The 26,674-nt window shown below is 45.7% G+C and overlaps 1 protein-coding gene across 2 annotated transcripts in view; it reads right to left on the reverse strand.

Annotated features, from left to right (window-relative positions):
• Window positions 1-25,514, reverse strand: part of DPF3 (double PHD fingers 3) — a 144,653-nt gene extending 119,139 nt beyond the window's left edge. For both annotated transcript variants that reach the window (XM_030452551.1, XM_030452550.1), the window contains exon 1: window positions 25,464-25,514. In XM_030452551.1, the coding sequence (XP_030308411.1) occupies window positions 25,464-25,495 (32 nt within the window). In that variant the 5' untranslated portion in view covers window positions 25,496-25,514. The remainder of the gene's footprint in view (window positions 1-25,463) is intronic.
• Window positions 25,515-26,674: the final 1,160 nt, after the last annotated feature.

A 26,674-nucleotide genomic window follows, 5' to 3' on the forward strand; every position in this document is an offset into this window, starting at 1 on the left:
CAAGAAGAGACTGTGTCCCTTCTCACACCACCCTCCTTTGAGGTAGTTGGGCTTTAGGGTCTCCTCTTCTCCAGACCAAACAACCCCAGCTCCCTCAGCTGCTCCTCATAGGACTCCAGGCTCTTAATGAGAGCCTGGATCTCTCAGGAAGGCATCCTTACTCTCCTCTGGACACTCTCCAGAACTTCCATGTCCGTCTTGGAGTGAGATGCCCAGAACTGAACACAGCACTCCAGATGCAGCCTCACCAGAGCTGAGTACAGAGGGATGATCACCTCCCTGTTCCTGCTGGCCACCGAGTTCCTAATGGAAGCCAGGATGCCATCAGCCTTCTTGGCCACCTGCACACACACTGCTGGCTTATATTTAGTTGCCTATCAACCAACACCCCCAGGTCCCTTTGCAGCTTGCTGATTTCTAACCACACTTCTCCAAGTCTGTAGCTCACCATGGGGTTGTTATGACCCAAGTGCAGGACCTGGCATTTGGCCTTCCTGACCTTCATACAATTAACCTTGGCCCATTGATCCAACCTAAGTCCTGCTATGAGGCTTCCCGACCCTCCAGCAGATCCACACAGCCACCCAGTTTGGTGTCACCCGCAAATTTACTGAGGGTGCACTTAATCTCTTCATCCAGATCATTAATGAAGATAATAAAGAGAAGAGGCTCCAGCACTGAACTCCAGGGGACACCACTTCTGACCAGGAACCAGCTAGATTTACTTCCATTCATTACCACTCTTTGGGCTCAGCCATCCAGCCAGGTTTTCATCCAGTTCAGAGTGTATTTACCCAAGCCTTGCACCCTAAGTTTTTGAAGAAGAATGCTGTGAGAAGAACCCTGTGAGAAGAGGTGGTCAGATCAGTTCAGCTGCTCACAAACTAACTGGGATTACTCTCCCAGGTTTCCTCAAGGGACCTCCTTGACAGAGTCAGTGGGCACAAAATCATCTCTGCACCCAGGAGCAATATAAATAATGGGATGACATTTCTTGGTCCCTACAGATTCCCACGAGAAGGAAGTGGGAGTGGGAATGACACTGAAGAGAGAATGTGTTGAAGCAAACAGCATCTCTGAAGACAGCAAACGCTGCCTCCAGCTCAAGCAGTTGAGCTCTCAAAATAAAGCTTTCACTTGAGACCCCTAGAAGACACTAAAAATTCAGCTCTGAAAACTGTTGCCAGAAAGAGATTTCTGGGTGAGGCAGATAACAGGTCTGATCTGGCATGACAAATCCTCCTTAGCAACCCAAGGGTTAAGTTTATGAGCTGGAGAAAAAGGATCCTTGCTTCTGCTTCCTTCCAGAACAGTAACCCACAAGCTTCAACGTGGCAGTTGTGCAATTTTTTTCCATCTTTCAATGCCCTGGTGCAGAGGTATCCCTGATGCTGTCTCCTGCCCTTTCCAGCGAGGCTGCCACTGCATCTCCTGCCTCTGCTCTCCAGTGGGAAGAGTGGGAGGAAAAGGGATCTCCTTCCATTCCCAGCAGGAGGAAAAGTGGTCAGATCTCCCGAGCTGTGATGCTCCTTTAGTCTCTGAAAACCCAAAGGCACAGAAGGGTCTCTGCTTCACACCTCCCCTCAGGAACAGCATTACAAATGTCACCAGCTTTGGCACCTGCTGCTGAAGCTGTGTTTTACTGCCCTGTGCCATGAGTGCCCTCACACTGTTCCCATGGCAACCCTTCCCAAACTCTTCCTTGCCACTTCCTCACATGGGGCCTGGAATGGAGGTCCTGCTGTTTTTCCAGATCCAAGCCTTCTCATCCAAAATCCCAGCAATCCACCCAAGGATATCACACCAGGACCCACAAGCCATCCTCTCCCAGGAGCACTGTGGACAGCCAATTGCTCCTGTCACATCCCAAGGAGAAGAGCCCACTGGCTCCTCATTTGCCAAGGTATGATTATCCCTTTATTTAGCAGGGACCAGGACCAGTGGTAACTGCCAGAAGTGAGTTCTTTGGGTCAGAAACTGCTCAGTTAGTGCACGCAATCGCAGCCCAACGGGAGCTACTTACAATATGGATTTCTAGTTAACAGTAATTCTTAAAGGAATTAATTAAAGAAAATTTCTTTAATTTGTACAACAGTCTGTCTTTTTTTTTTGCCTTCATTTCCTTTCTGTCTGGCCAACAAAACCTTTTCTCCTACCTTTACTATGTCTCTACCATGCTTCCTATTCATCCCCTAGTGTTCTTGTGCCAGTTACTTCCTCAGGCAGAGCCTTCCCTATCAGCCCTCCTCCAGTAAAACACCTGCATCAGCATCCAGGTGATGGTCCTCTCTGGGCCTCCTTGTGTCACCACACCTGGCAGCCACCCTTTAAATCTGCTTTCACACCTTCTACACAACCTGAAAGGATGCCCCCCCCCACTACTACCTTAATCTTCATTAGCACATAAGGAGACAACTGATACCTGACCTTATGGTTTGGTGTGAGTTGCTGCTACAATTAAAGGAAAACCAAGAGTGTAGTGAGGGGAGAAAACTGCCTGCATCCCTTACCCCATGGGAATACTTGTTACTTCAAGTCAGAATGCTGTGAACCTTCAAAAGGACTGGATGCCTTCACACCTGAAGTACTTTCCTCTGACATGGATGCACACGTTTTCTTTCCACGCATTTTTCTCTCCATCCTGACCTGATGCCCTGCTTCAGCAACTCATCAAGTGGCAACTCATCATTTCAGTCTGTTGAGGGCTTGCTTATCCTCCATCTCACTTTGACCTTTCCAGAAATTAAAGAACCAGAATACCCTAACACCTAGAAAATATTTCTATTTTCTTCCACTAAAGATAATATCAAGTGAGCCAAACTGGGATAGAGTTTGGAGGTCTGGCTGGAGGACTGTCCCTTTGTAAAAAAAGGGTTAAACTGCAGCAGGGGACTCTTCAGGTTAACACTTTCACATTGTTATCAGCTACCTTAAACCTGCCAGAAGATAGTTTTCAGGTACCCAAGAGGTAGAGAAATCCTTAACTATAACTAGAACTGGGATTGCACACAGAGAAAGGTAGAAAGTTAAACTCAGGTAAAAAAACTTCCCATAATCTACAATATTAATACTGAATTAAGAGTTCATTATTCTATTTGAGGATAATGCATTTTGCTCCATTTTCATGGGCACTTCAAGTGTTTGGCATAACCCTCAGCACTCAGGTCCAAATGGGACACACCTTAAAGAAGAGTGGGAGTTTTCTTGTGGGTTTTTTGTTTTGTTTTGTTTTTTAATCAGTTATTTTACTTCATAACTGGGTGCCTCTCATCACTGGGCAGCACAATGTACACAGACAACCAGAAGTTAACAAGGAAACCTGAGACAAGACCAGCCTCTAAGCATCATCACTGGCAGCACAAGCTGGGGGAATGCCCTCTGCACAGTTACTGTTTGCATAGCACAGAATAATTCTCTGCTAAGCTGTGTTTCTCTCTACACTTATGCAAAGAGAAAGAGGGCATGGTGGCCTTCACCCAGAATTTACATGGGGGGGAGTGTGAAACTACATCAAGTTGAGAGATGTCATTCAAATGACCATTTTATCCAAGTCAAAATACATCTTTAATTGGCACACAGTGGCTCAGAGTATGAGTGCAAGTGAATTCCAGGGTGAGTAGCATGAATGAAATAAAATACATGAGTGTTGTATTGAATCTGGATAATTTACTATTGCAATTGTAGGTGCAGAGAAGTGGCCAAATGATCATTACCTTGAGGTGGGCAGAGTTTACTGGAGGAAAAGTATGGCAACTACCATTTAATAGCACTCCACGTGGTGTCTGTACTCCATGCCATGAAACTCAGTGTGGAACCTGCAGAGGGTCCTCTGCTAACTGATGGATCCTGTTTTTTCTTAAACCAGAAGCCTCTCCTCACAATCCACATGTGTATTCCCAGCAGCCCCCTGTAGCAGCCCTGACAACCCATCAGGAAACTTTGGAAACACACAATAATATCACTGTGAGTTGCAGGATCATTGATAATACTGATAATGCATATCAAGATGCAAGTTCACATCTTTGGCCTTCGTAACTTCCAGTGCAGACTTGCATTCACATTGTCACTGCCCCCATACCCACCAGGACTGTTCTCCATACAAGCACCAAGCAGATAAACTAATTAAACTAAATTAGGGGCTGCTAATTTCCTTTACTGCAGCAAGGTTCTCCATAGGAGCCCCCCAGTCCAAGCTATTCCATTTCACAAGTGTCTGGAAGTTTAACAGTGAAACTTCAAGGTTTGCACAACCACCTGGGCCCTCTCCCATACTCCCTGACCCATAACTGCTTTGAGGTAGAACACTGATGCAATCCCAGCACTTAAAGCCCAGTAATAAAAGGCAATCATGTAGGTCTTGTTGGTTGTGCTGCCAAAGCTTGTGTTTCATCTCCAAATACTTCTCAAAAACATGATGTCTAAGAACTCAAATGTTGACACATAAAAGGAGTGCATCTGAGCTTCCTCCTGACTGTAGAGAGCTACATTAATACCAAGCTAGTGCACAGAAAAAGATGGATTTTACCCAATGTGTACAGTATCCTGGAAACATCTACAGATGCTTGATCAAGTGCCTAATGGGCACCTGTTAATCATTCCACTGACACAGCAGCCACTCCCGTGTAAAGACAGTATTCTGAGGAGGAAACCCAGTGTGGGAAAGCAGCAAATTAGAAGGCCTCTTCCCCTGGAAAAGGAAGCAAACAGGGCTTCTGAGAGGGGAAAAAGGAGAAGGATGAGCTGAAATATCCAGAGATTCCAGCTACACCAGAGCTGTGTAAAGACAACAGCAATCGGATGTAATAGCAACAAGAGCCAGGAGTCAAACCACTTCCCAGAGATTCAGAGACCAATCAGATTCAGGTCACCTCTTCTGACAGATTTTAATTGTCCCAAAGGAGAGAAAACCCTAAATAATGCATTTAAATAATTCTAATTTTACGAGGTGTGTGGAGAAGGGTGGGAGCAGAGTTTGTTGTGTTCATGGCTATGCACGTCCCTGCTGAAACTTAATTTAAGCAAGTTCTGGGGCCTCTGATAGATTTAATTGGGAGGAAGAGCATCTCCTTGTCTTCTCATAAGGATTCAGGTACACTACTGCACAGCATGAGGAGAGGACAACCACCTTATGTGTAAGTGCCATCAGCTGACTTTCCTCATAAATAATAACTGCAAATGGCCACAGGAGCCAAAAGGGTCACCTGTGATCGTGGATCTGAGACAGGACTAGAAAATTCATCCCATAAACAGTGACCTACTGAGAGCACAAAAGCCAAAAAGAAACTCTGCAGCAAGGCAGGAAGGACAAAAAAAAAAAAAATAATGCTTCCTCTAGTCAGATCAGACCACTGCAGATTTCCCAGGGGTTAACTCTGCCTGCTCTGACATACAGACCCTGAACCAATGAATAACTAATAAGTAGAGAAACAACTAATTCAGATTTTTTTTCCCTCTAGAACATATTTGAATATAGGTTGACTTCTTTTCCAGTCTGAACAAGAGGCCTATGAACAGCCAGTGAAGACAGCAAACTCCCTAAGAGCCAATTCCATTAAACAAATCAGCATCAAACACTTTGCACTCACTCACAACTCACTCACAAATTTTACCATTTATTTAGCACTTTACAACCACTAATCTCAAAAACTGCTCTGCAAGGAGAGATGTGGAGGATTTTTTTCCTATTCTTTCCATATGGAAACAAAGGGACAATGAGGTACAGGATTTAACTGGGGAATATACAGAAAGTCAATGGTGCAGGCAGAAACTAAATGCAAGTTTCTGCATTACCAGTCTGGAACATGCCATTTCCTCTGTATAGCAGCCAAAGTGTATGTTTAATAAACAGGTTGTCTCAGGTTGTTGCAAGACCTGGGTGAACTGGCACACAGATTTCCCCCAAGGGTTGACATGAAGGAGCAAACGTTGCAAAGAACAAAATAAAGCTCTGGTTATTCCTCCAGTAATTATAATTCCATCTTACATTTCTGAGTCTCTTATTTTGAAACTTCTTAAGGCCTTTCTTGCAACACTGCTAACTAATATGTGAGTGCCAGAGCCCTTGAAATGTAAAAAAGACCATACTAGGTCAGACTAAAGGTCCATCTAACCCAGGACACTGTCTTAGACTTCAGCCAGTAAGGAGTCCCAAAGGAGACCTACAAAATATAGGCAGGGTATGGTGATATTCTGCAGGAAATATACTGGTATATCCTCTCATCTTCTGGCAAACTGTGATTCAGATATCTTGCTATTCAACAGCCACTGAAGGGTTTTTCTTCTGTGAAGCTGATGCTTTTTGAACCCAGGTTAACTTTAATACCCTACACATCCCATTGTAAAGAGTTCCACAGCTTTATTTAATATTTAGTGCAAAAGTATTCCTCTTTGTTCCTTTTGAGCCAGCCTCTTGATAATCTCACATAATGTTGCAACTTCTTCTCTAATAGAGACAGTGAACATCCATCCACTGTTTGCCCCTTCCATGATGCTCCTGATCTCATGAACCTTTCTCCTACAGAGAGTCAGAAATCTTTTACAGACTGGAAAAACCCAAACCAATTGAGTAATTCTTCATGTTGTTCATACTGTTTCTTTTTATCATCCTTGTTTCCTTCTCAGTACAGCTTTGAGCTTATTGTACCTTTTTCAAGACAAGAAGACAAAGCTCCTCCCAGTACTCAGACTGCAGCAAACCTTGGACTTATATAGTGTCCCAGTAATGACATCTGTTTTCTTTCTTTTCATAACAAGTCCTAACTTTCAACCTGCATCTCTTCCTTTCTGTCTCCATTTCTTTCTTCTTATTATTGCCTTATAGTTGCCTTTCCCCACTCTTGAGCACAAAGCTTCTATTTTGGTAGTTCTATTATAACTCCAAAACTTTTCAGTGTCATTAACAAGTTCTATCCCTGTTGCTGTATATGTTAATTTAGGATCTATTTTTCCCCACCTGCCTTAATTTACATTTATCTAAATTGACCCTAAGTGGCCATTCTGATGAGCCCAGTCTTTCATTTTCACAAGGTCCTTCTTCAACACTCCATTCACAGCAAACTCATGTTTTTCCCACCTGGAATGTACTTAGCACTATCAGCTAAGTTTACCACCTCCCTTTCCACTTTCTTTTCCAGATCATTTGCCCCTGTCAGGCAGCACCATCCCAATTACTGATCCAGGTGGCCTGACCTGTTGTTCCCAGCCTCTTTCCAGAGCCTTACCCAACTGCACCTCTGGAGGACTTCCCAAGGCAGCTTAGTTTCTTTTAAAGCTTCTAGAGAAGAACATTTCCAAAGGCATTTGGAAACCAGGAAGACTCTTGGTGGCTGCAGAGTGGGAGTGGAAACCACTGGAGGAAAGTTCTGCTCCCCAGCTGCCATTCCCATCTCCCCTTCTCTCCTGGCAGGAAAAGGAGAAACAGGCCTCGTCCTCTCCCGGTTTTCCATTCCAGCTCTTCCTCCTTTTTCCTTCCCCACAGCTGGAATAGCCCTGGCCTTGCCCCCTCGTCCTTGGAGAGGCAAACACAGCTTTGCCTGCACTGCCAGCAAATCCAGAGCCTCCTCGGAGCGCAGGAGTCTGTAGTGCCAGGGAGCAGGGATGCAGCCAGAGGTGGTGCCACCCCAGCCCAGCACGCTGCAGGGGGATTGTGTAAGAATTAGTGCTATACATGCCTGCTGCCAACTCAAAGCAGGAAATGTCTCACACGAGCACTGGCTCCGATGGGTACCTATGATTTTATGAAGAAGTTACCTTCATCGCCCTCCCAACACTCCCCAAGTTGGCAAAGTCTGCTAAACCCAGGGCTCTTTTGTGGTATCTTGGAACAAGGCCTGGGTCTAACATTGATTGTGATAAGCAGGCTCACTTTCATATTTTATATGTTTATAAATACATAAAAGGAAGCATTGGGTGAAACTTGGGGCCGGCCTGTCAGAAAACAAACCCACTCCACCCAACTCCTAGGTAAGTGGTACTTCTTAGGAATCAACAGCATTTTTGGTTCCTCTCTGATCTCTTTAAGCATCTCCCTCTTGATGCCCTCCCCAGTGTGAAAGCCCACTGATTCCCCTCACTGGGATCAGGTTCCAGTCTACACAAACCCTTGCATGTTGATTCTTTCCTACCCATTTTAAGTTTCCCACCTGAAAGAAGTCCCTCTTCCCACGTTAAGAAGTAAATACAGAAAACAACAACCTTCCTAACATGAAGTGTGGCTTAGCTGTAACAGTAGAAATAAGGAAGAATTCAAAAGGTTTTAAAATAAAATCCACTCCCAGCTGCCCACCTCTCTAATACTACTTGTGTTCACCTATGGATGCTCTTGCTCTTGTTTTTGCCCTCTTGATTTGTATCTTTCTTTATAAAAATCAAAACCCTGCAGTTAAAATAACCTCAGAAATTATACAAGCATCCTTCAGAGGCAGCAAATAATCAAAGAGTATATGGCATCCAAATCTTTCCAGAGCAGCTCCAAATCTCTTGTCAGAAACATGACAGTTTCCAAATAGCTCCATCCTGAAGTGGCTCAGTGAAGTGAAGTGCCCATGACAACCTCCTGTGCAGGAATGTACTGGGAAATATAAAGGCAGGGGCTGCTCTTCACCATCTTGAAGTATGGAACCAGTCAGTACCAGCACAGCTTACCTGACAGAAGTGGTTTTGCAGGTAACTCAAACTTGGAGGTAACTACCAGGCAGTAGTTACTTGGAGGTAACTACCACGCACAAGAGGAGGATTTGAAAGCAGAGAATTAATCATAAATTTGGTATTAAAATCTGGATGAAACACTGCTTGCTTTAAAAGTTCAAACAGCAACTGCCAGCTGAGCAAAGTTGGCACAAGGGCAACAGATGAGTTTTGCAATTGGGCTATTTTTACTACGAAATACCAATACTGTCTAGAAGAACAAATGTTGTGTATATACGTTCAATGCCAAACTTAAACCATTGTTAACAGTGTTGTGATGTGATGTGATTAAAATATCACCGCTGTTATTTGCTGACAAGGATTTCATCCCCCTCCTCAAGCACGTGGTTTCATTACTGGAGTTTTACCAGATATGCTGGTGAGAAAGAAAGGTGAAGGAATAACCCAACTCAAATATTTAAAAGCATTTAACCGTTCTGGCTCATTGACAACTGTACACTCTCCCTGGGATTTTTAAGAGGTGCTGACTCCTCATGGAAAAAACGTTGAAAAACATAATACTGAAAAACAATTTTGCCAATGTGTCATATTTTCTGTCTTACGCCTTCCTTTGCTTCTCCCTAGTAGAAGAATCTACATTAAGAACAGAACCCTGATTCTTTAGGTAGACAGAATTTGGATCTGAGCTCTGCCAAAGCATGTGGGTGTTTGGAACCTGTCCATTAAAGACATTTAACTTCAGACCCAAGTTCAATCTTTGAGGTGCTGAGATCCAGAACTCATCCCTGTTACTAAGAAGTCATCAGCTGCCTGCCCTGCACATTGAGCTATAGACACCTACTAAGGATCTCATAGGTGGCTGCTGATGTCAACATTTGATGCCAAGTTATAAGCATCAGGCACTACTGAGTCTGAAAATCTAAGAAGGGGAATAAAAGGAATTTTCTCTGGTAGTACAGTTGTCTTGAAATAACATAGGCTTAGTTTGTCTCTCACACTGGCATAACTTTTTGGACTTCAGTGCAATCACACTGACTGAGTACAAACAAAACCCACGGTCTGTATGAAGCTCAAGTTTTTTTTTTCACATTCAGGGTGTTGAAACAACACATTCCAGCCGAGCCAGAGAAGCTCCTGCTGCCTTGTAAGTACAGAAGACAGAGAGTCACCCCAAAACTCCTACTCTGTAAATTACTGTGAGTGCAGAAGGAGAGCAAGCCAAACTTTCTCAGCTCAAAAAGATGCCAAACTGGACATCATTTCAAAAAATGAATCATATTTCAGCATGGCTCTGGCTGTCTGACTTCCTGATTTAGCTACACGGGGCAGAGCAAGGGAAATGCTGGATAGATACCTTCCTTGAGAATGTGCAGGAGGGCATGCTTTTTACATGACCTTGCCCCTCTTTTTATCAGAACACTTCTCTTACTTTCGGTGACATTTATCCCAAGGACATGGAAGCAAAGCAAGAGAGGAAGCCTAGCAGGCAGGCTAAGAAAAGCTTTTCATCAGTGGATTTACCAGCAACTGGGATGTCTGACAGATTCCTGTGTGCCTAGGGTTTGTGTTTCACTGTTGCAAAGTCACAAGACAAAACCCACAAAAGTAGGAGAGGACTTGAAAAAAACTGGACTTCTGTGAGGGGTGAGCTGACACCTACAACATACATTGGGAGAGAGAAGGAAGCAGCCACCCTACAGAAAGCAGCCTCCAGATTTTTGAAGTGCCACCTATCTGATCCTCCTGCATTGTGTAGGATTCCAGTAACACACAACCTGTCACACAGACTTCAAAGAGGCTACTTAGTTTGATTAGAGAGAGAGATGGATTTGCCCACATAACCCCACCAGGGAGAAGCAGTAATTGCTAGACGAAATAATAATATAAAAAAAAAAAAAGAACCAGCACCAACTCCACTCCCAGTTCTCCACTGTCTTGCACTTCACGTGGTCATTTACATGAGGGCAGAATGAACGTGAAACACTTCCAAACCACAGAAGCAGTAATTTACACTCACTTCCACTGCATTAGGCATGAGGCTGAAGAATCAGGCCCTCTCTTACAGGCAAACGTAATGACAATGAGTGACAAGTAAAATACAGGCTGTGCAATTCCACTTCTTTTGGAAAACAGTCAATTTAGAAAGGTTACCAGAAGACAGCAGTAAAAATCTGCTCCTGAACCCCCAACATCTCAAGCCATAGCCTTGTCAATAGTACACAGGGTGCAAAAGATTATGGGCAGCTCAGGCCATTAGTTTCCTTTCTGGGCAGGAATCCCAGCATAACAGATACTTATGCATATTCTGTCCTCATTTTATCTAATTACAAATATCTCTCTAGGGATGGGGAGGGGAGAAGAGGTTTGATCACACGATTTTAGGTCACTTATGCAAGGGATTGCTGGGATATGCATTGATCCAAAGAGTGCTGTTAGATTTTAAAAGTTCCCAGAGCCTTCTTGTAAGGAAAAAAAAACTAAAAAAAAAAGCCATGTATGTAAAATTTTTTCCTGTTTATGTGAGTTTTTGAAACTGACTGATAGGAAAGGGTTGAATCACGTACTGCTAGAAATCAGTAAAAAGTATATGGAAATATTTAAAATGCCAAGACTGATTGATTAATGAACAATACCATGTTTTGAGAAACACCACCTGTAAATACAGCCTTTCTTTCTGATATTGTACATATACACAAATACTTATATATTATGCATACACACAGTTTTCTCCAGATAAGACCAATAACATCAGAGAAAAATGGAACAAGGTCATTTAAGAAAAAAAAAAAAATCAACTTTATGGTGCTCATTTGGATTTTTACTTAATGGTCACAGATTTTACACTGGTGAACTTTTAAAAGTTCAGATTTAGGCATGATCTAATTAGGTAAAACCACATGATATTACATAGAATTGCCCCTGCTTGCCCTATCTCAAATAGAAGTAAGTCTTCTGCAGTCCAAGAACAAGAAAAAAATTGTATTATTCCCATCTCCACCACCACATCCTTCAAACCTGCTCCTGAGTGCTTCAAACCTGCTTCCTAAGCATGGGGCAAGTGAAGCACAGCAGAATCTGGGGAATTTCTTTAAGAGAAAAATGCAATGATTGCTTGAAACTCATATGGAAAGACTGGAGGAGAAGTTATTGGCTGAATAATTGCCATGGAAAGGGATGTCAAAAGTAAACAGACACCCTTCAGAAGCAGAAAACAGTAGCAAGAGAAGAAAATGGATCCTAAAGGTCAGGAAGTAGAGTGAGAATTGCCAAAGTCAAGTGTTAGAACTTGCAAAAGCTATTTAAAAATAGCAATATTCTTCAGACATAAAAATAAAAGTGATCAAAGGAAGTTCAGCTGTTTTAGTTAGAATGTTATATACATTAAATATAATGTAGCTATGGGCCAAGAACTAAAGGACTGCTGTGCTTCAGTGGGATGGCTGAGCTGGGAGCCACGAGGACACACGTGCAGTCAAGGTATAAATTCTGAATAAGCTCTCTCCAAGAACTGTGAAATGAAACAATACCTCTCCTAGCAACTTCTTTAAGCAGATACTGCAAATCATGGTTACTACTGTATTATTGTAGTAATACAGCAAGCAAAATAAAATAAATATACATAAATAAATACCCCCTTGTTAATTATTTTGGAAGACAGAAATTGCAAATTTACTCTAATAAGGGTAACTGAGCCAGTTTACTCACATGCAGTTTTTCAAGTCCAAAGTTATGACTCTTGAGCAGGGAAACTTAAGGTGGAAGATCCAGACCTTATGCTAGAGTAACTCAATGTCTTACTTTCATAAGATGCTGGTACTCTGGACATCTTAATTATTTGGGCTTTCAGAAAGTGTTTCAGGCAGTAGTATATGAGAAACTACTGACAATGGAGATTAGGACTAGTACAAGAAGGGTGATTTGCCTGAAAAAACACTGAAAGAGGGCAGGACACAGGTAAAGTCATAACAGAGACAGTAAGGGGCTGACAGGAGGTTGCTTCTGGAATGCTAAAACTTCTTGGTCTGAGGACTGATCTTATTCAGGATTTCCATTACTGATTTGGCATCAGAAGTATGTGTGCTGATGACAATTTAGCCACTTCTACAAGCAGAAGAGCCACCAATGAAATTAAGAATACCAGGCAAGAAGAATTGGATGGTGTGAATTCAGTATAAATGTCACTTAATGCCCTGGAGATCATCATCTCAACAGCAACAGCTGAGAGGACAAGAGAAGGGACAGCATCAGTCTGCCACAGGGTGAACCACCAGCACAATACAACCACAAACGAATGCATAAGCAAGGTGTTCCCAGGGAGGTTAAAAACACAGTTATTGTGGAGGGCAAAACCTCCCCTGAGTACTCACAGAGTACAATTCTCTGTCTCCTCAACTCAAGAAAGTTGAATGTGAGTAATCCAAAGTGGAGTAGAGAAGGCAAAGGCATTAAATCCCCCAGTGATCAAAGGAAAGGAAAAGATAGCACAGACAGTTTAGTGTATCAAAACAAAGACTGAGAGGGCTTAAAATAGTGTTGTGCAAATGCATCATAGTGGAGAGGAAGACATAGAGGGAGCAATAGTATTTAAACTAACAACTCCATGCTGGCACCAGAACAAATGGGTATAAACTGGTCACAAGTAGGGCTAGGCTAGGGATTAAAATGCTATTTCCAGCCATCAGAGCAGTGGGTTCTGGAACCCTCCCAAGAGGAGTAATGGGAACAAACAGTCCAAGTGGGGATTTAAGACAAGGACTTTTCAGTTTATGAAAGGGATTATGTGACATGGTACCAGGGGACTGGACATAAGACCTAGGAACCCTCTTTTAAGCCTACACTTGTATAAATTGAGCCTCTGTGGCAAATTTGGTCTTTGTCTTATCATCTGAAAGTACCCACACAGGAACCAATTAGTGCCAACTGGGATGGCAAAGTTTATGATATAGGTACCTATCCACTGGAAACAGGACCAGGCCCACCCACACACCCAAGACCAGACATTAAGCAGAGCCTCTTGCTTTAATAGGCACTCTCACCCAACCTGACCTTTGGTGGTAGTACAATGTGCAAGAAAATCATGTTCAAAACACTGTCGTGTGCCCTTAAGTGCTTTGCCAAGAGAGTACTTAATGCCAGCACCCAAACCATTCTTCCAGAGGTGTGTGCAGAATTCCCTTGGGTCAAATCCCATGGGTGAGCATCTCCCAGGCACTCCATCCTCAGTACCCTTTCATCCAGTCCTGCTAGCCAGATATTCAGAGGAGACCTCTGCATTGCAGGAGCTGCCTGGAACAACCCCCAAGAACTCCTGGCCAACTCAATGAGGCCTTTTTGACAAGCAAATCTCAAACCCCAGGGAGGCCAAGTGACAGAAACCAGAAGAAATATCCAGGTTTAGCATAAGCTCCTCACACTAAAACCAACATTTTCATGCAGCTTTTGTTTCAGGGTAAAAACCCAACACCTAGCATTTGAGCTGGCCCCTGTTGGAAAAAAAAAACAGTACTTACAAAGACAAAAGAAAAAGATCAAAGTCCTCCAGCCCTGAAAATGGATGGGTCGGAGGGAAAAACCTGACAGGTCCTGATTGATAACCATGCTTGAGGAAAGCTGCTGGAGGAAAACTACTGCAGCAAAAGCTGCAGGGAGTTACTGTTCCAAAACCCTGCTGCAGCAGGCAAGGCACATGTGGCTGCTAGAGCAGGAGATGGACATGGTTAATTGACTGGGAAAGTTCAGCAGAGATGGAATTAATGCAAAGACCTCAGAGCCCAGACGTGCAATTCTGTTACCAAGGGAAGGAACTGTTCAGCTGGAATTGCAATCCATTTTCAGGTCAGAGCCTTTCCCAAAGGCAATGTGCTCACCCCTCATCTCTTCCTCCATCGAGGGGTGCGTGGAGGTAGCTGGAAACAGCAGCTTGGGAAATAGGCTGCCCTTTGAGGGCCAGCCAGGTTTTGACTTTGCATGGCGTGTGTTTAGCAGAGAGGAATTTGGAAAAGATGTGTCAGGAGAGACAGCTTCTCCTAACCCTAGGACTTTGTGGGTAAGTTGGTTGTGGAAACAAAACTAGAAAGTTAATAATAGGGGAGGAGGGAATTAACTTTCAGATCTGCTCAGCAGAACGAATACCTGAACCTGATACATTCGCAGTCTGGTCAGATGAGAATGCCAGGAGTTGGTTAATGTGGAATTGCAGCAACAATACGGAAAAAAATACACCCAAATAATATTTTTTTTTAAAGTAAAGAGGACTCCAGGGGGTAATAGGAAAGACACAAACACGAAACACAGACCAGGTGCCATAGGTGATCTTAAGCAGTGATGTGCTGGCAATATTTTGCTAAGCAGCACCCAAGACTGTGCTGCTTTCAGCTGGTGTCTCAGAGTGACTGTCCCCAGGGAGGGAGGACCAGAGCTGGGAACTTCTTCATTTCTTCTGCCACTTCACCAAAGGGGCTTTACATGCACTTACACATACTTACAAGTAGCCTTCTAAAAGAAATTGAGTCAAACTGTTCTCCCACCAATGACTTGGAATCCAATGCATGAAGTGTACTGAGCAGACTGTCTGGTGTGTAGGTGTGTGTTTTGAAATGCAAAACTATTTATTTGCCACTCAGGTCATTTCCATGGTAAAATCTTTTCCCCCCAAGGGTGTCTTTACCAAATCTAGGCATAAACCACTGCCATTAAGGATGGTTTGATGGAACTTAGGAGTGAACCTCTTCCATCAGAGCCAGGCAGAGAGTCTTAACTCACTTTCCCACTCTTCCTCAGTGCCCTTAATTCCAGCTTGGCCATGGAAACTCTACCAAAGAAGGAATCCCATTCACTTTCATCACATCACTCATATACTGCCTAACACTCAACAGCAAAAGCCAAGTGACATGGCTTCTAAACCTCCAGTTCTGTCAACAGTTAGGGGTGTGACCAGTGTGACTATCACCAAGCCAGTCAATGCATGCCATTCCTCCCATTAGAAGAATGGAGAAAACAGTCCCATGAAAGCAACTTGAATCCTTACTTTAACCATGATTATAAAGCATTTTCTTGCTCTGGCATGAAGATGCCACTCACTTTACATTACATACAACATACAGTTTTCCTAATCCTTTGCTTTAATTCTTTCCTAACTCCTTCATGCTAATTCTTTTCCTGATTCTTTCAGGAACCTCCTGAAATCCTCATTGCGGGGTAAGTGAAAATCCCAGGTGGGAGAAGTTTTGTATAGCTGCTTTCATCTAGGTCTGAGGAAACATCACTTGGAAGAGCTCCTCAGAGTAGGCAAAGGTTGTCTCTTGCAGGTAAAGAGGGACTCTCCTTGAGACCTCTATAGACACACAGGGAGTTAACTACATTTTAACGACAGAAAATTACATTAGTGCCTTCTCTACTCAGCCTGGCCAACACGGGAGCCATACCTGACTGTGAAAATGAGCTCATGGCTTATCTATGCTGTACAGTAAGTCAGGGGTCAGACTGAATTCAGGAGCCTGTGTTCTGCCATGCTGCAGCCATGAGACCCTGTGCCTGGAGGCAGAACACTGAAGAGAGTCTTGCTTCAATGCTGCACCAAGATGCACCACCTGGTCCTCACTATCCTCCTCCAAAACACCAGGACAGATCACTGAGAGTCCATCCTCCCAGTCCAAAAGCCATTAAAAACTCTCCTCCTCATCCTGTCCAAGTGGCCTGAAACAGACATTTAATTTTGGGAAATGGTTTGGAAAGAACACGTGAGGAAGCAGAGCAACAAACAATGCATAAGGTGGGTATGAATCCAGATAAAATATTAAATTAATTAAAGGGTTGCTGCTCCCTGAAGGTTGGAAAAAAATGAAGAGAGTTAATTAAAAGCAATCTCCATACAGTGCTGAGCTTGCCTGCCCTGATAAATCAACAGCTGGGACTGTGCCTGTAGAGGTCAATGGGGGAAAGGGGTTGGGAGGTGGGGGAGAGGAAGGCTGGGAGAAGGTAAAACATCTAGCTGAGGCTATTGACAGAAACAAATCAGATCTGGTAACAGGAAACTGAGATGGATTTTCCACATATTTCCCCCATCAACATTTTATCATTGGATTTCAACCTCCAGAATACTTGACACCAACATAAGACCAGCTGACCTGACCAAGTTCCCATTCATTGGTATCAACACATGAAAAGAGAGAGGCAAGAAGTCTTCAGAGCCCTCATTCTACCTGGAGAGGAATTAACATCACTTTCATCTACATGCCATTTGATCTCTGGGGGCTAATATCACCAACAATCAGATCCTTTTTTGGAGAAGCACCTCCCAAAACTCTAAGTGTCAGTCAGATAGGATGAAGCAGTAGAAGTATCTTAATGCTGTGATTAAGAGAATTGTAATTCTCCACACCTCTGGAGCAAGAAGTCACTGCAGAGTCCTCCCACCAACAACCCTCGTCCATCACATCTTTCCTGCCTCTTAACCTCCATGACCCCTACTATAAGAGGTATTAATCTCTAAATTAAAATTGCACTCCTGATTGATTCCGTATTTCACATCAATAGGTATGTGCTTATGTACTGAAAGCTTCAAGGATAAAGAATCCATAGAAAACACAAAAGCCTTCAAAACATCCTTTGGTAGTAAAAAAAAGTGAAAGTGATCAATGTAAACTTGTAGATACAAGTGGGTTCATGTCATAATTTACAGAGTTGGACACTGGCATGTGATTTATCTGAATACTCTGGAGGGTAGCATGATGGGGTTTTTGTTTTATGGTCAAGACCAAAGGAGTTCAGTACTAAAACACCCTTCTGAGCCACTGTTTCCATGATTCTTTATGCTGATTGCATAGGTTTAAAAGTAATCACAAAATACATTTGCCCCCATCGTTGACTGAACAGAGTCTCTCAGCAAACAGTGCTGAGATCACAAACACATGGATTACTTTCCTCAGGACTGCTCCTGAAGGAAATGGAAATATGGAAGTTACTTTTCCCTCAAAGAAATAATACTTTCTTTCTCTATTTTAAGTTTCCCTATAGCACTATTCACTGGATAGTGACCTATCTAGGCTATAACTCTGGCCAGTTCAGTTCTTCTCCCAGCTCTGTGACCAATCCCCTTAGGCTGAGGATCCAGAGGAACACAAGAAACTGTAAAGATCCTCAAACCAGCCCCAAAATTTCACATCCACATGGACACAAAGCACTGAACAGGTGCTCACCAGCTCTTCCAAAACATGAAAAGCCCCCAGAACATTTTCAAGAGGAAATTTTGTTCCAACAGGCATCATCTATCTTCCTGTGGCTAGCATGAAGCCAACTCAAAGCATAAAAGCAGCATAAGCACTGTACTTTGCATTTTGGCAGAAGTAGCATGCCCACATCCGATCAGATCAAATCAGCCCTGCCAGCTGATGCAGTTGGGCAGACTGGAATTAACCAACTCAGGGCATGGCCCTGTTTCACTGTGCTGCACCTGATCTTCTTTGCACCCTCCAACGTGCTTAGGTTTTTGAGACCTAAAAGGCAGGATGCATGAAGCTACGTGTTTGTAGAGAACTTAGCACATCTCAGCTAAAGCCATGCATCACAAGGGGGAATCTGAGGAAGGAAGGAAGGAAGGAAGGAAGGAAGGAAGGAAGGAAGGAAGGAAGGAAGGAAGGAGGAAGGAAGGAAGGAAGGAAGGAAGGAAGGAAGGAAGGAAGGAAGGAAGGAAGGAAGGAAGGAAGGAAGGAAGGAAGGAAGGAAGGAAGGAAGGAAGGAAGGAAGGAAGGAAGGAAGGAAGGAGGAAGGAAGGAAGGAAGGAAGGAAGGAAGGAAGGAAGGAAGGAAGGAAGGAAGGAAGGAAGGAAGGAAGGAAGGAAGGAAGGAAGGAAGGAAGGAAGGAGAGAGACTAGAAGTTATGGGGGGTTCCTTTCTTTTGCATGCAAAGATTTCATATGTATGTTACAGTTAATTCATAAAAATGGTCAGAAAGCAAGGACAGCATTATTTGATGTCAAAGGCTGACCCAACTCAGTGTTGTACAAATGGAGAGCTGAACCTCAGTGAGGCTGGACCAGTTCTGTCAGAAGGGACTGCAGTATTAAACAACATTTCCAACCTTTCTCACCAGAAGAACAGCATCTATGTAGTCAGTGTCCCCATCAACACCTGAGCAGGGGACTCTCTCCCAGCCACAGCTCAGCAGAATGCAAAATTAATGACTCAGGATTTGGCACGCACACGCTGCTGATCAAGGCCACCGAGTGCACACTCATCAGTACCCATCCCTGCCCTCCTCTCACTGCTCCACTGACTCCCTGGGAAGCCTCCCCTCAGTCAGTGCCAGGGTGCCAGTAAAAGCTTCCATCAGGCTGGAATTGCAGCTCCCTGGGCACACCCAGCTCAGGCAGGTAACCTGGAAACTGAGCCACACGCTGACATACTCCTGCTGGTCCCATCCTGGAGGGGATGAGGGTGTGAGAAGGGTATTTGCCAGCAGCCCCTGAGACACTGCTTTGTTCTTCTCTGAGACATCTGCTAGGATTCTGGGGTTAAATTATGCACTGCTGGGAAATAAACTGTATATAACATTAAAAAAAAAAAGTCTCATACTTGTTATAATTTACAGTATTAAAGAAAAAAATGGTATTTGTGTTATGTGTCACTTAGTTTAGACATACACCGGGCCTTACTTTCTTTTGACATAAGAAGAGAGGAAAACCAGTGTCTTGCTTCTCATGCACTAGTCCTGTATGTTTGTGTTTGTTCCACAAACAGCAGAGAAGTTTTTAAAGACAAGAAGGAAGCACGTCCATACGAAAAAAAAATTGTTTAAAAAAAAAAAAAAAGGGTTTAAAATGTATTCTTACTGCTAGATTGTGTTGATCAGACAATTTTGCTTAAAAGAAACAAACCAGTGCTAAAACTGGGACCTGCACTAAGGAAGTGACTAACACACCTCAGTCTCTACATCCTGGACAAAACTGCCCAGGCAAAGCCAGCAGAGCAGTGTGATCCTAACAAAGCCCTCACAAGAGGCCTTCAGCAGTGTTGCCTTGGTGCTGCTCCTCTCCATGTGGGAGGATGTCACCCCAGACAGGGAATCCTTAGATCAGAGGTCAGTCTGTCCAAGGGAGAAAAACATCAACTCCCAAAACAGATTCATTCCGCTCCTACAAGTCCTCGGGGATAAACAACACAGGGATGGTTCTTGCTCAAGGCAACATCACATACAGACAACACAGTGGTGAGCCCAGGATAAATACTGAGATTGTAAAATTGATCTACCAAGCAAAGAAATTCAGCTCTGACTTGAAAGACAAACCAGAGTGAGAAAACACCAGGCTCTGCAAACAGTAATGCTAAAAGATGGTTTATTCCCAACCAATGGAGACATTGCACTGTCTCATTTTGGGACAGCAGAGGCACAGATGACTGCCATAAATTGCAGGAGACAGATAGGCAAGGTGGACAAAGTCTGCTTGTGAGAGCAGCCTCCAAATAGCACACTTCCAGCTTGAGGAAGGCAGCAGAAGAAATCAATTTTCATCAAGCTCCACAAAGGATGAGCCACATTACCTTCCCCATGACTCAGACTGAAGACAGAGCCCCATTTTGCTTCGTGGACTGGATTTCTGTATGATCTGGGTGAACTCTCCCCACTCAGGCTCTGTGAATCCAATCCAACAGGCACTACTCACCCAGCTTACACTGAAATTGTTACACCCTCCAAAACATCACACCTCTGAGCCTCTGAAGTACAACACAGATAGTCCAGTATTGCTTTCACACACCACAAATAACAGGTTTTTAAAACTTTTTTCTTCTGCATGTATTTTGTGCAACCTCCATTCACCCACACAACTGGGCAGGTTGTGAAAGGCTGGAACACCAACAAAACAAAACTACAAAAGCACTGCAGCAACAAACCATGCACAAGCAACTCCTGGAACCAGACATGACACTGTAAGGAATAACATAGCATTCATCAGACTCTCTCATATTCAAAAGTGGTTTTCTTAGCTTGGCTTCTCTGCCCACCCAATGACTTTGGTTCAGTGCTCATGTTTCTTTGCCTAAATACAATACCATTCATCCATTGTTTTCTCTGAAAGCTGGTGCTGAGATACAGGAAACACAGTTTTCACGTGGACAAGAGTTTTGATTTGAAATGGGTCACACTAGAGCTCTTATGTGACAGAGCCACACTGGAAATGCTGTAGAGATTTTGGTATGGGATTTAATGTGCCCAACAACCCTGTTCTGTCAAGCAGAAGAAAATTCCCTTCTGCAAAGCCACATTAAAATCACCTCCACATCACTTGTAAACACTGAACTGGCAACCTAACTGTCTGTCCATTTTATTGTTCCCACCTGCTGGAAGCAGTGCTGCACATTACACTTTCACTTTTATATTAAAAATCAGCAGCCAGATGCTTATGCGAAAACATTTTTAAAAAAATAATAATTAAAAAATAAATCAATCAGTCTTCATCAGCACCTAATCAGGACATAGGGCTCTTTAAGGGATGCATAATGCCATACAGGACAATTCAGCTAAGAGCCCTCAGCTTGAATTCAAGCCAGAGTTACCACTAATGAACTGCTATTGCCATACAAGACCCCAAGACCCACGCTGGTCTGTGGCTGACATGAAGCAGCACAGACCATTTCTTCACAGGTGTCTCATGCCACAGAATTCATCAACACAAGGATGGCCATTTGGCAGCCCAGGGGTCGGAGCTGGCTGTCAAGGCAATTTTATCTCACAAGGTACAGCAACTGGAAAACCCACTGCTGCTGTGTGTTTGGAGTGGGAATGCAGAGACAGAACAGGCCTGGCAGGGTTTATAGGGTCAGCTCCAGCACTCCACACACAAGTCTGTGATGATCTGGTCCCCAAACACCTGGCAGGGAATAATGTCCCCAAGCACATCAAAGTTATCCAGCAATGCAGTTAGCATGGAAGCGACCCAGCCCAGCAATGGAGCTGGAGTTAGCCTCTTGTGTCCCAGAGGCTGTCTTGAGCCAAAAATAAAGGGAGATCACCTGCACTGCTCCTCCAATCCTGAGTTACTGGAAGGCAAGAGCTCCTCTGCTGAGAATCCAGGCAGGGGGAATCTCACATGCAGAAAAGGCAGTAGCCTAACATATGTTCCAGTGAGTATCTTTAATTGACAACCTGAAATAAAAGTCAGCTGTGGGAGTGCAGACAGGGAAGGGGTGGGGGGAAACCAGCTCTGCTTCTAGATAAGACTTTGTAAATTACAAGGTCTTAATTACATTAAATGCGTTATGGTACCATATGCACATTACTAATAAGGCAGGGATGGAGGAAATGGGACTAGATGCTAAGACTGGAAGTTGAACAGCTGAGTTCTAGGCTTGATCTTCAAATTATAAAGTTTCTGAACCACCTTGTCCTAGTTTAGGCACCCGTGAAACAAAGGCAATAATCCTTCCTTCACAAGGGTGTTCAGAGGCTTAATTAATTAATGTTTACAAAGTCCATTGAGATTTATGGCTGACATTTGAGGTAATTCAGAATACTTTGTAACTGCATTTGTTTCTCAAACTGCACCGCTCAAATATCTCCATATTCAGATATCAAAAAGAGAAGAAGATGAAAAGAAAAAAAATATGGAGATTTGTACACAGACTGGTGAAAAAAAACAACCCAGCAAATCCAGCACTTCAAATCGACCACAGTCCCATTAAAGCTCTCTGAATACTACCTTTACCAGAGATGAAGAAGAATGTATTTATCCAGACACCTGCTGCCTTTCCCTTGCAGATCTGTTAAACTTAGATCTCTGACATTTTTGCCTGTAGCACCATGTTGGTAAACAACAAGGTATTAAATGGTAGAAATAATAGGCAGTCGTGTCAGGTTGATTGGATCACCGGAGGAAGCGAAGAGGAGAAGAGCAAAGGGATGAAAGCACCAGAAGAGAACCAGAAAGTGAGAGCACTAGATGGAGAAAAGGGCAAACTGAGTGTTAGGAGGTGCCAATCATTCCTAAGGGACTCTAAGCACTAAGTCTATATAATGTATTCCCACAGATGCTGAGGTACACTGGAATACATTATCCCGAGAGACTTAGTCTAGCATGAAGAGGGCCACATGTGTGTCCAAGTGCTGGAGATAAACTGAATATCGGACACACTTAAACGCACAAGCACACACAGGGAGCTGCTTGATACCTGAGCTGGGATTTCTCAGTCCTTACATTGTCCCCCATGTCAGAGCAGAACCTTTGTGTGGCCAGTTTCTGTAGGGGGCGTTTGTGGGTTTGGAGATACGATCAAAACGCAGACAGAGGAAATGCAAATGTCATTCAGCTCCCTTTCATTGTCAGGAAGGACACATGAGGATAAAATACTGTGCGCTGCATCCCTTCCCCTATTATGTGTCCTGCTGCTTTTGCCCTAATTTATCCCATGCATAATTTATTTACATGTGTATTGTTTCCCCGATCAGCAACTTTCAAGAATAAGTGAAAATTATAAAATGTTTTATTAACCAAGTTGTTAATAAAAAATGCAGACGGTGTCAGACAGCCAGCACTAATTCTGTTTCCTCCACGTAGCATTAGTACTTTAAAAAGCACAGAGGAGAAAAGCGAACCCAGCACTTGATGTCTATTGTTTCCTCCCCTCTCACCCCACCCCCTTATCCCCCCCAGGGGCGAGGGGGAGAGAAGAGAGCTAATTATAAATGGCCTCAGCCTCCCCTCCCTGACTCCAGCAGCCGCGGGATCGGGCCACCGGGTTCGTTTCGGCACAAGCAGGACCCGCCCTCTCGGGAGAGTCCCCGGGGCTGCTGGGTGCCCCCCGCTCCGCTCTCACCAAGTGCGAGCCGAGGAGCCGAGGTCCCGTCCCCGTCGGGCTCCCTCCGCCGCTCCCCGGCAGCTCCTCGCTTCTCATCCCCCAGTCCCGGTGGTCACCAGCCCCGGGATTAATCGCTGCCGGCAAGAGCCGCGGTTGGCACAACCGTACGTGTCTTTTCCCAGCCCAGGTGAGGAGCCGTGCGGCTCGGACACCCCCACCACCCCGCCACCCCCCATGCTGCTGGTGCTCCTCGGGGTCCGCTTCTGGGTGCCCGAGCACCGGCGGGGAGGCAAGGGGAGAAGTTGCTCTCTCCTGCACAAGTATTAAACCTTCCGTCAAACGCGGGGGGGGCTCGCCGGCTCTTCCCCGACGTTTTGAGAGCGTGTTCAGCCCCACATTGCCCTCCCACCCCCATCAGGATACTCGGACTTCTCTGATTTACCCCCTACAACTGAGCTCCTGTGCGTTTCTGTAACGTGGTACCGAGAGGATGGGTAAATGAAAGCAAAGGTTTTCCTCCTGGACTGAGTAGGAGAGCCGATAAACATGTGAACACCCCTTCCTAGCTCGAGGCTTCCCTTCCCTCCGTATGGCAGAGAGGGACGGAGGCAGGAATCCCCGGAAAAAAAAACCTTCCAAGTGTTTTTCCAACTCCAGACGGAAGACTTGAGTCGGGGAAAAAAAAAAAAAAAGAAAAAATAAAAAGAAAAAAAAAAGGAAAACCTCGCAGCCCTAATTTCATCTCTGAAAACTCAAACGTATAAAAACACCCACTCAGCGCAGCCAGAAAGTGCAAGCGAAGCGTCACCGCCAGGTACTCTGCTTCCTTGCTTTATTAGCAAGAGCGCTGCCCCCGTTAGCAGAGAAGTCGTTTTAAAGAGGTTAAGACAGCTCCTCTCCCCACATGCGGTGCCAAATCCCACTCTCCATAATGCCTTCGGGGATTAACGGCGTGCGCTGCAGACCACAAGGGAAATACAGGACGCGATCCAGAAGACGACAAGCGGCTCCCGCAGCCCCCCTCTTAACCCAGCCTTATTTTCAGACCGGGAACCCCGGAATATTTCCGCAGCAGAAGCACCTGCCCCCTCCCGCCCTCTCGCTCGCTCCCTCTCTGTGCTTCCCCCGCAAGCGGAGGCTCAAACCCCGTCCGAACAGCCCTTCCTCGGCTGCTTGTGCCCACTCTCGAAATGGGAACACAATCAACTCTCTTTGCCACTTCGAAAAGCGAAAGCCTGTTATATGCAAAACAGATCTCCGGACTTCCTGCCCCAAATCAACGCCCGGCAGTCCCAAGTCATTCATTTCACGCAAGCCTGGTGCCCCCTCTCCCGCACAAGCGCCGAGGTGCTCCCGCAGTGCCCCTGCTGCCCCTCTCCCTGACTGCCAGCGCCGTTCCCACTCTTCCCACCCCCTCACCCCTCCTCTCCCTCCGCTCCGCTCCCTTTCCTCAAGTCATCCCAACTCCTCAAAGATTTCGCCGAGACAACTCCGAGCTGCCGCCGGACCGCGGAGGCACCGCGCACCGACACCCCGCTTGCCCCGCCGCTGCCCTGGGCCGGTCCTTCCCCGCCGGACCCCTTCGGAGAGGTGTAGGGGAGCGATCCCTCCGGGCCGGGCAGAGGGTCCGGGGGTTCCCAGGTGCGCGCACCCCCGTGGGACGCCTCCGGTTCCGCGCTGCGCTCCGGGATCGGTGAGCAGCCCCGCCGCTCCCCTTCCCCCCCGACTCCCCGCCTCCGCCTCGCTCCATGCCCGGCCGCTAATTAACCGGCGCGCGAGCCCAGCAATTTTCTTCCCTCGTTAATTTCGGCGCGAGCCGCGGAGATGTGTTGCACAAAAAAAAAAAAATAAAAAACCCACAAAAAAAAAAAGAACCCCAGCGAGTCGCTGGGGTTAGAAAGGAGGGCGGAGGAGGGACCCGCCGGGAGGCTGCCGGCAGGCGGCTGCGGCTGGCAGTCGGCAGCCGGAAAGGCGCCTTTTTTCATATTTAAACCACGCGGAATATGTACATTTTTGATTCCTACTTACGCTTTCAGGGGGTTGTGAATGACAGTCGCCATTTTGCTACAATGTAACAGAATATTGTGTCTCGGAGTTCTAAAGGTTCGCTCAAGGGAAGCGGGCAGCCAATCAGCGCGCCGCATACCGGCCCGACGGCCAATGGAGTGCGGGGGGCGGGGCCGGGGCGCTGCTGGTTCTGAGGGGAGCTGTCAAAGCCCAGAGGTCACTCCCTCTCCGTGGGGCTGGCGGCGGGCAGCTCTTAAAGGCGCCGCGCCCCACGACGGGGGCACCGGGGCACCGGGAGTGCCAGCCTGTCCCCTGCCTCTCCGACCACCCGAGAGGGACAGCCGGGCTCGCCCCCCCTTCCTCCCTTCGCACGGTCGACGCTGCCCCCTCTTTTCCCGCGCCGTCCCGCTCGCTCCTACGGCACCGTCCCGTCCCGGCTGTTTGCTCTTCTCCAAAGCCGCTCTGCCCGCCAGGTCTCCGGGAGCCGGCGGAGCTGGCAGAGGCTCCGGGGCAGCACCGCTCTCCCCCCTCCTTCGCCTCCCCCCCCCAAGGAATTTCCCTCTCCCTGTCAGTCAGCCCGACCGCAGCCCCTTACATAACGCGCGGCGGACGGACGGACGGACCGACTGTCCCCCATATACACACTCACACACACACACTCACTCACACACACTCACACACAATTACACACACTCACTCACTCACACTCACACACTCACACACACACCGGCCCGGCTCTCTCGCTGAGCAACTTTCGGGAGTCGGTCCCCTCAGCTTTCGGCACAAGGAGAAACGGGGGTGGAAGAGCCCCGGAGAGGCTCCCGGGACACGAAGCTGCGGTGAGAGGCGAGCGGGAGCCCGGCGAGACGCAGGCAGAGCCCGCGCCTGGGGAGGCAGCGAGCCCCAGGGAGCCTGGGTTTACCTGGAACTCATTAAAGGAGCTTGCAAATGAATTATGGAGCATGACCTAAGTGATTTCAGAGGTGCCAATCCCGATCTCGCTCTCAGAAGTCAATCCACCCAAGTTCACGAAATCGCACCAGTGTAAATCAGGCGTCAAACGGGAACAGAATTAAACTTGAGAAGTTTTCTACTTGTCTGATACTAACACAAGCTTCGTCAGCTAACACTTTCTCAAAGGTCTTGCCTCCCTTCAGGCATCCTCTATCCCCTGAGAAAAACAAACCGAAACACACCCACCACCAGAACCAAGCCTGCTTCTTAGTTCTTTG

The sequence above is a fragment of the Calypte anna genome, chromosome 5A (assembly GCF_003957555.1).
Source record: "Calypte anna isolate BGI_N300 chromosome 5A, bCalAnn1_v1.p, whole genome shotgun sequence".
Classification (NCBI taxonomy): Eukaryota; Metazoa; Chordata; class Aves; order Apodiformes; family Trochilidae; genus Calypte; species Calypte anna.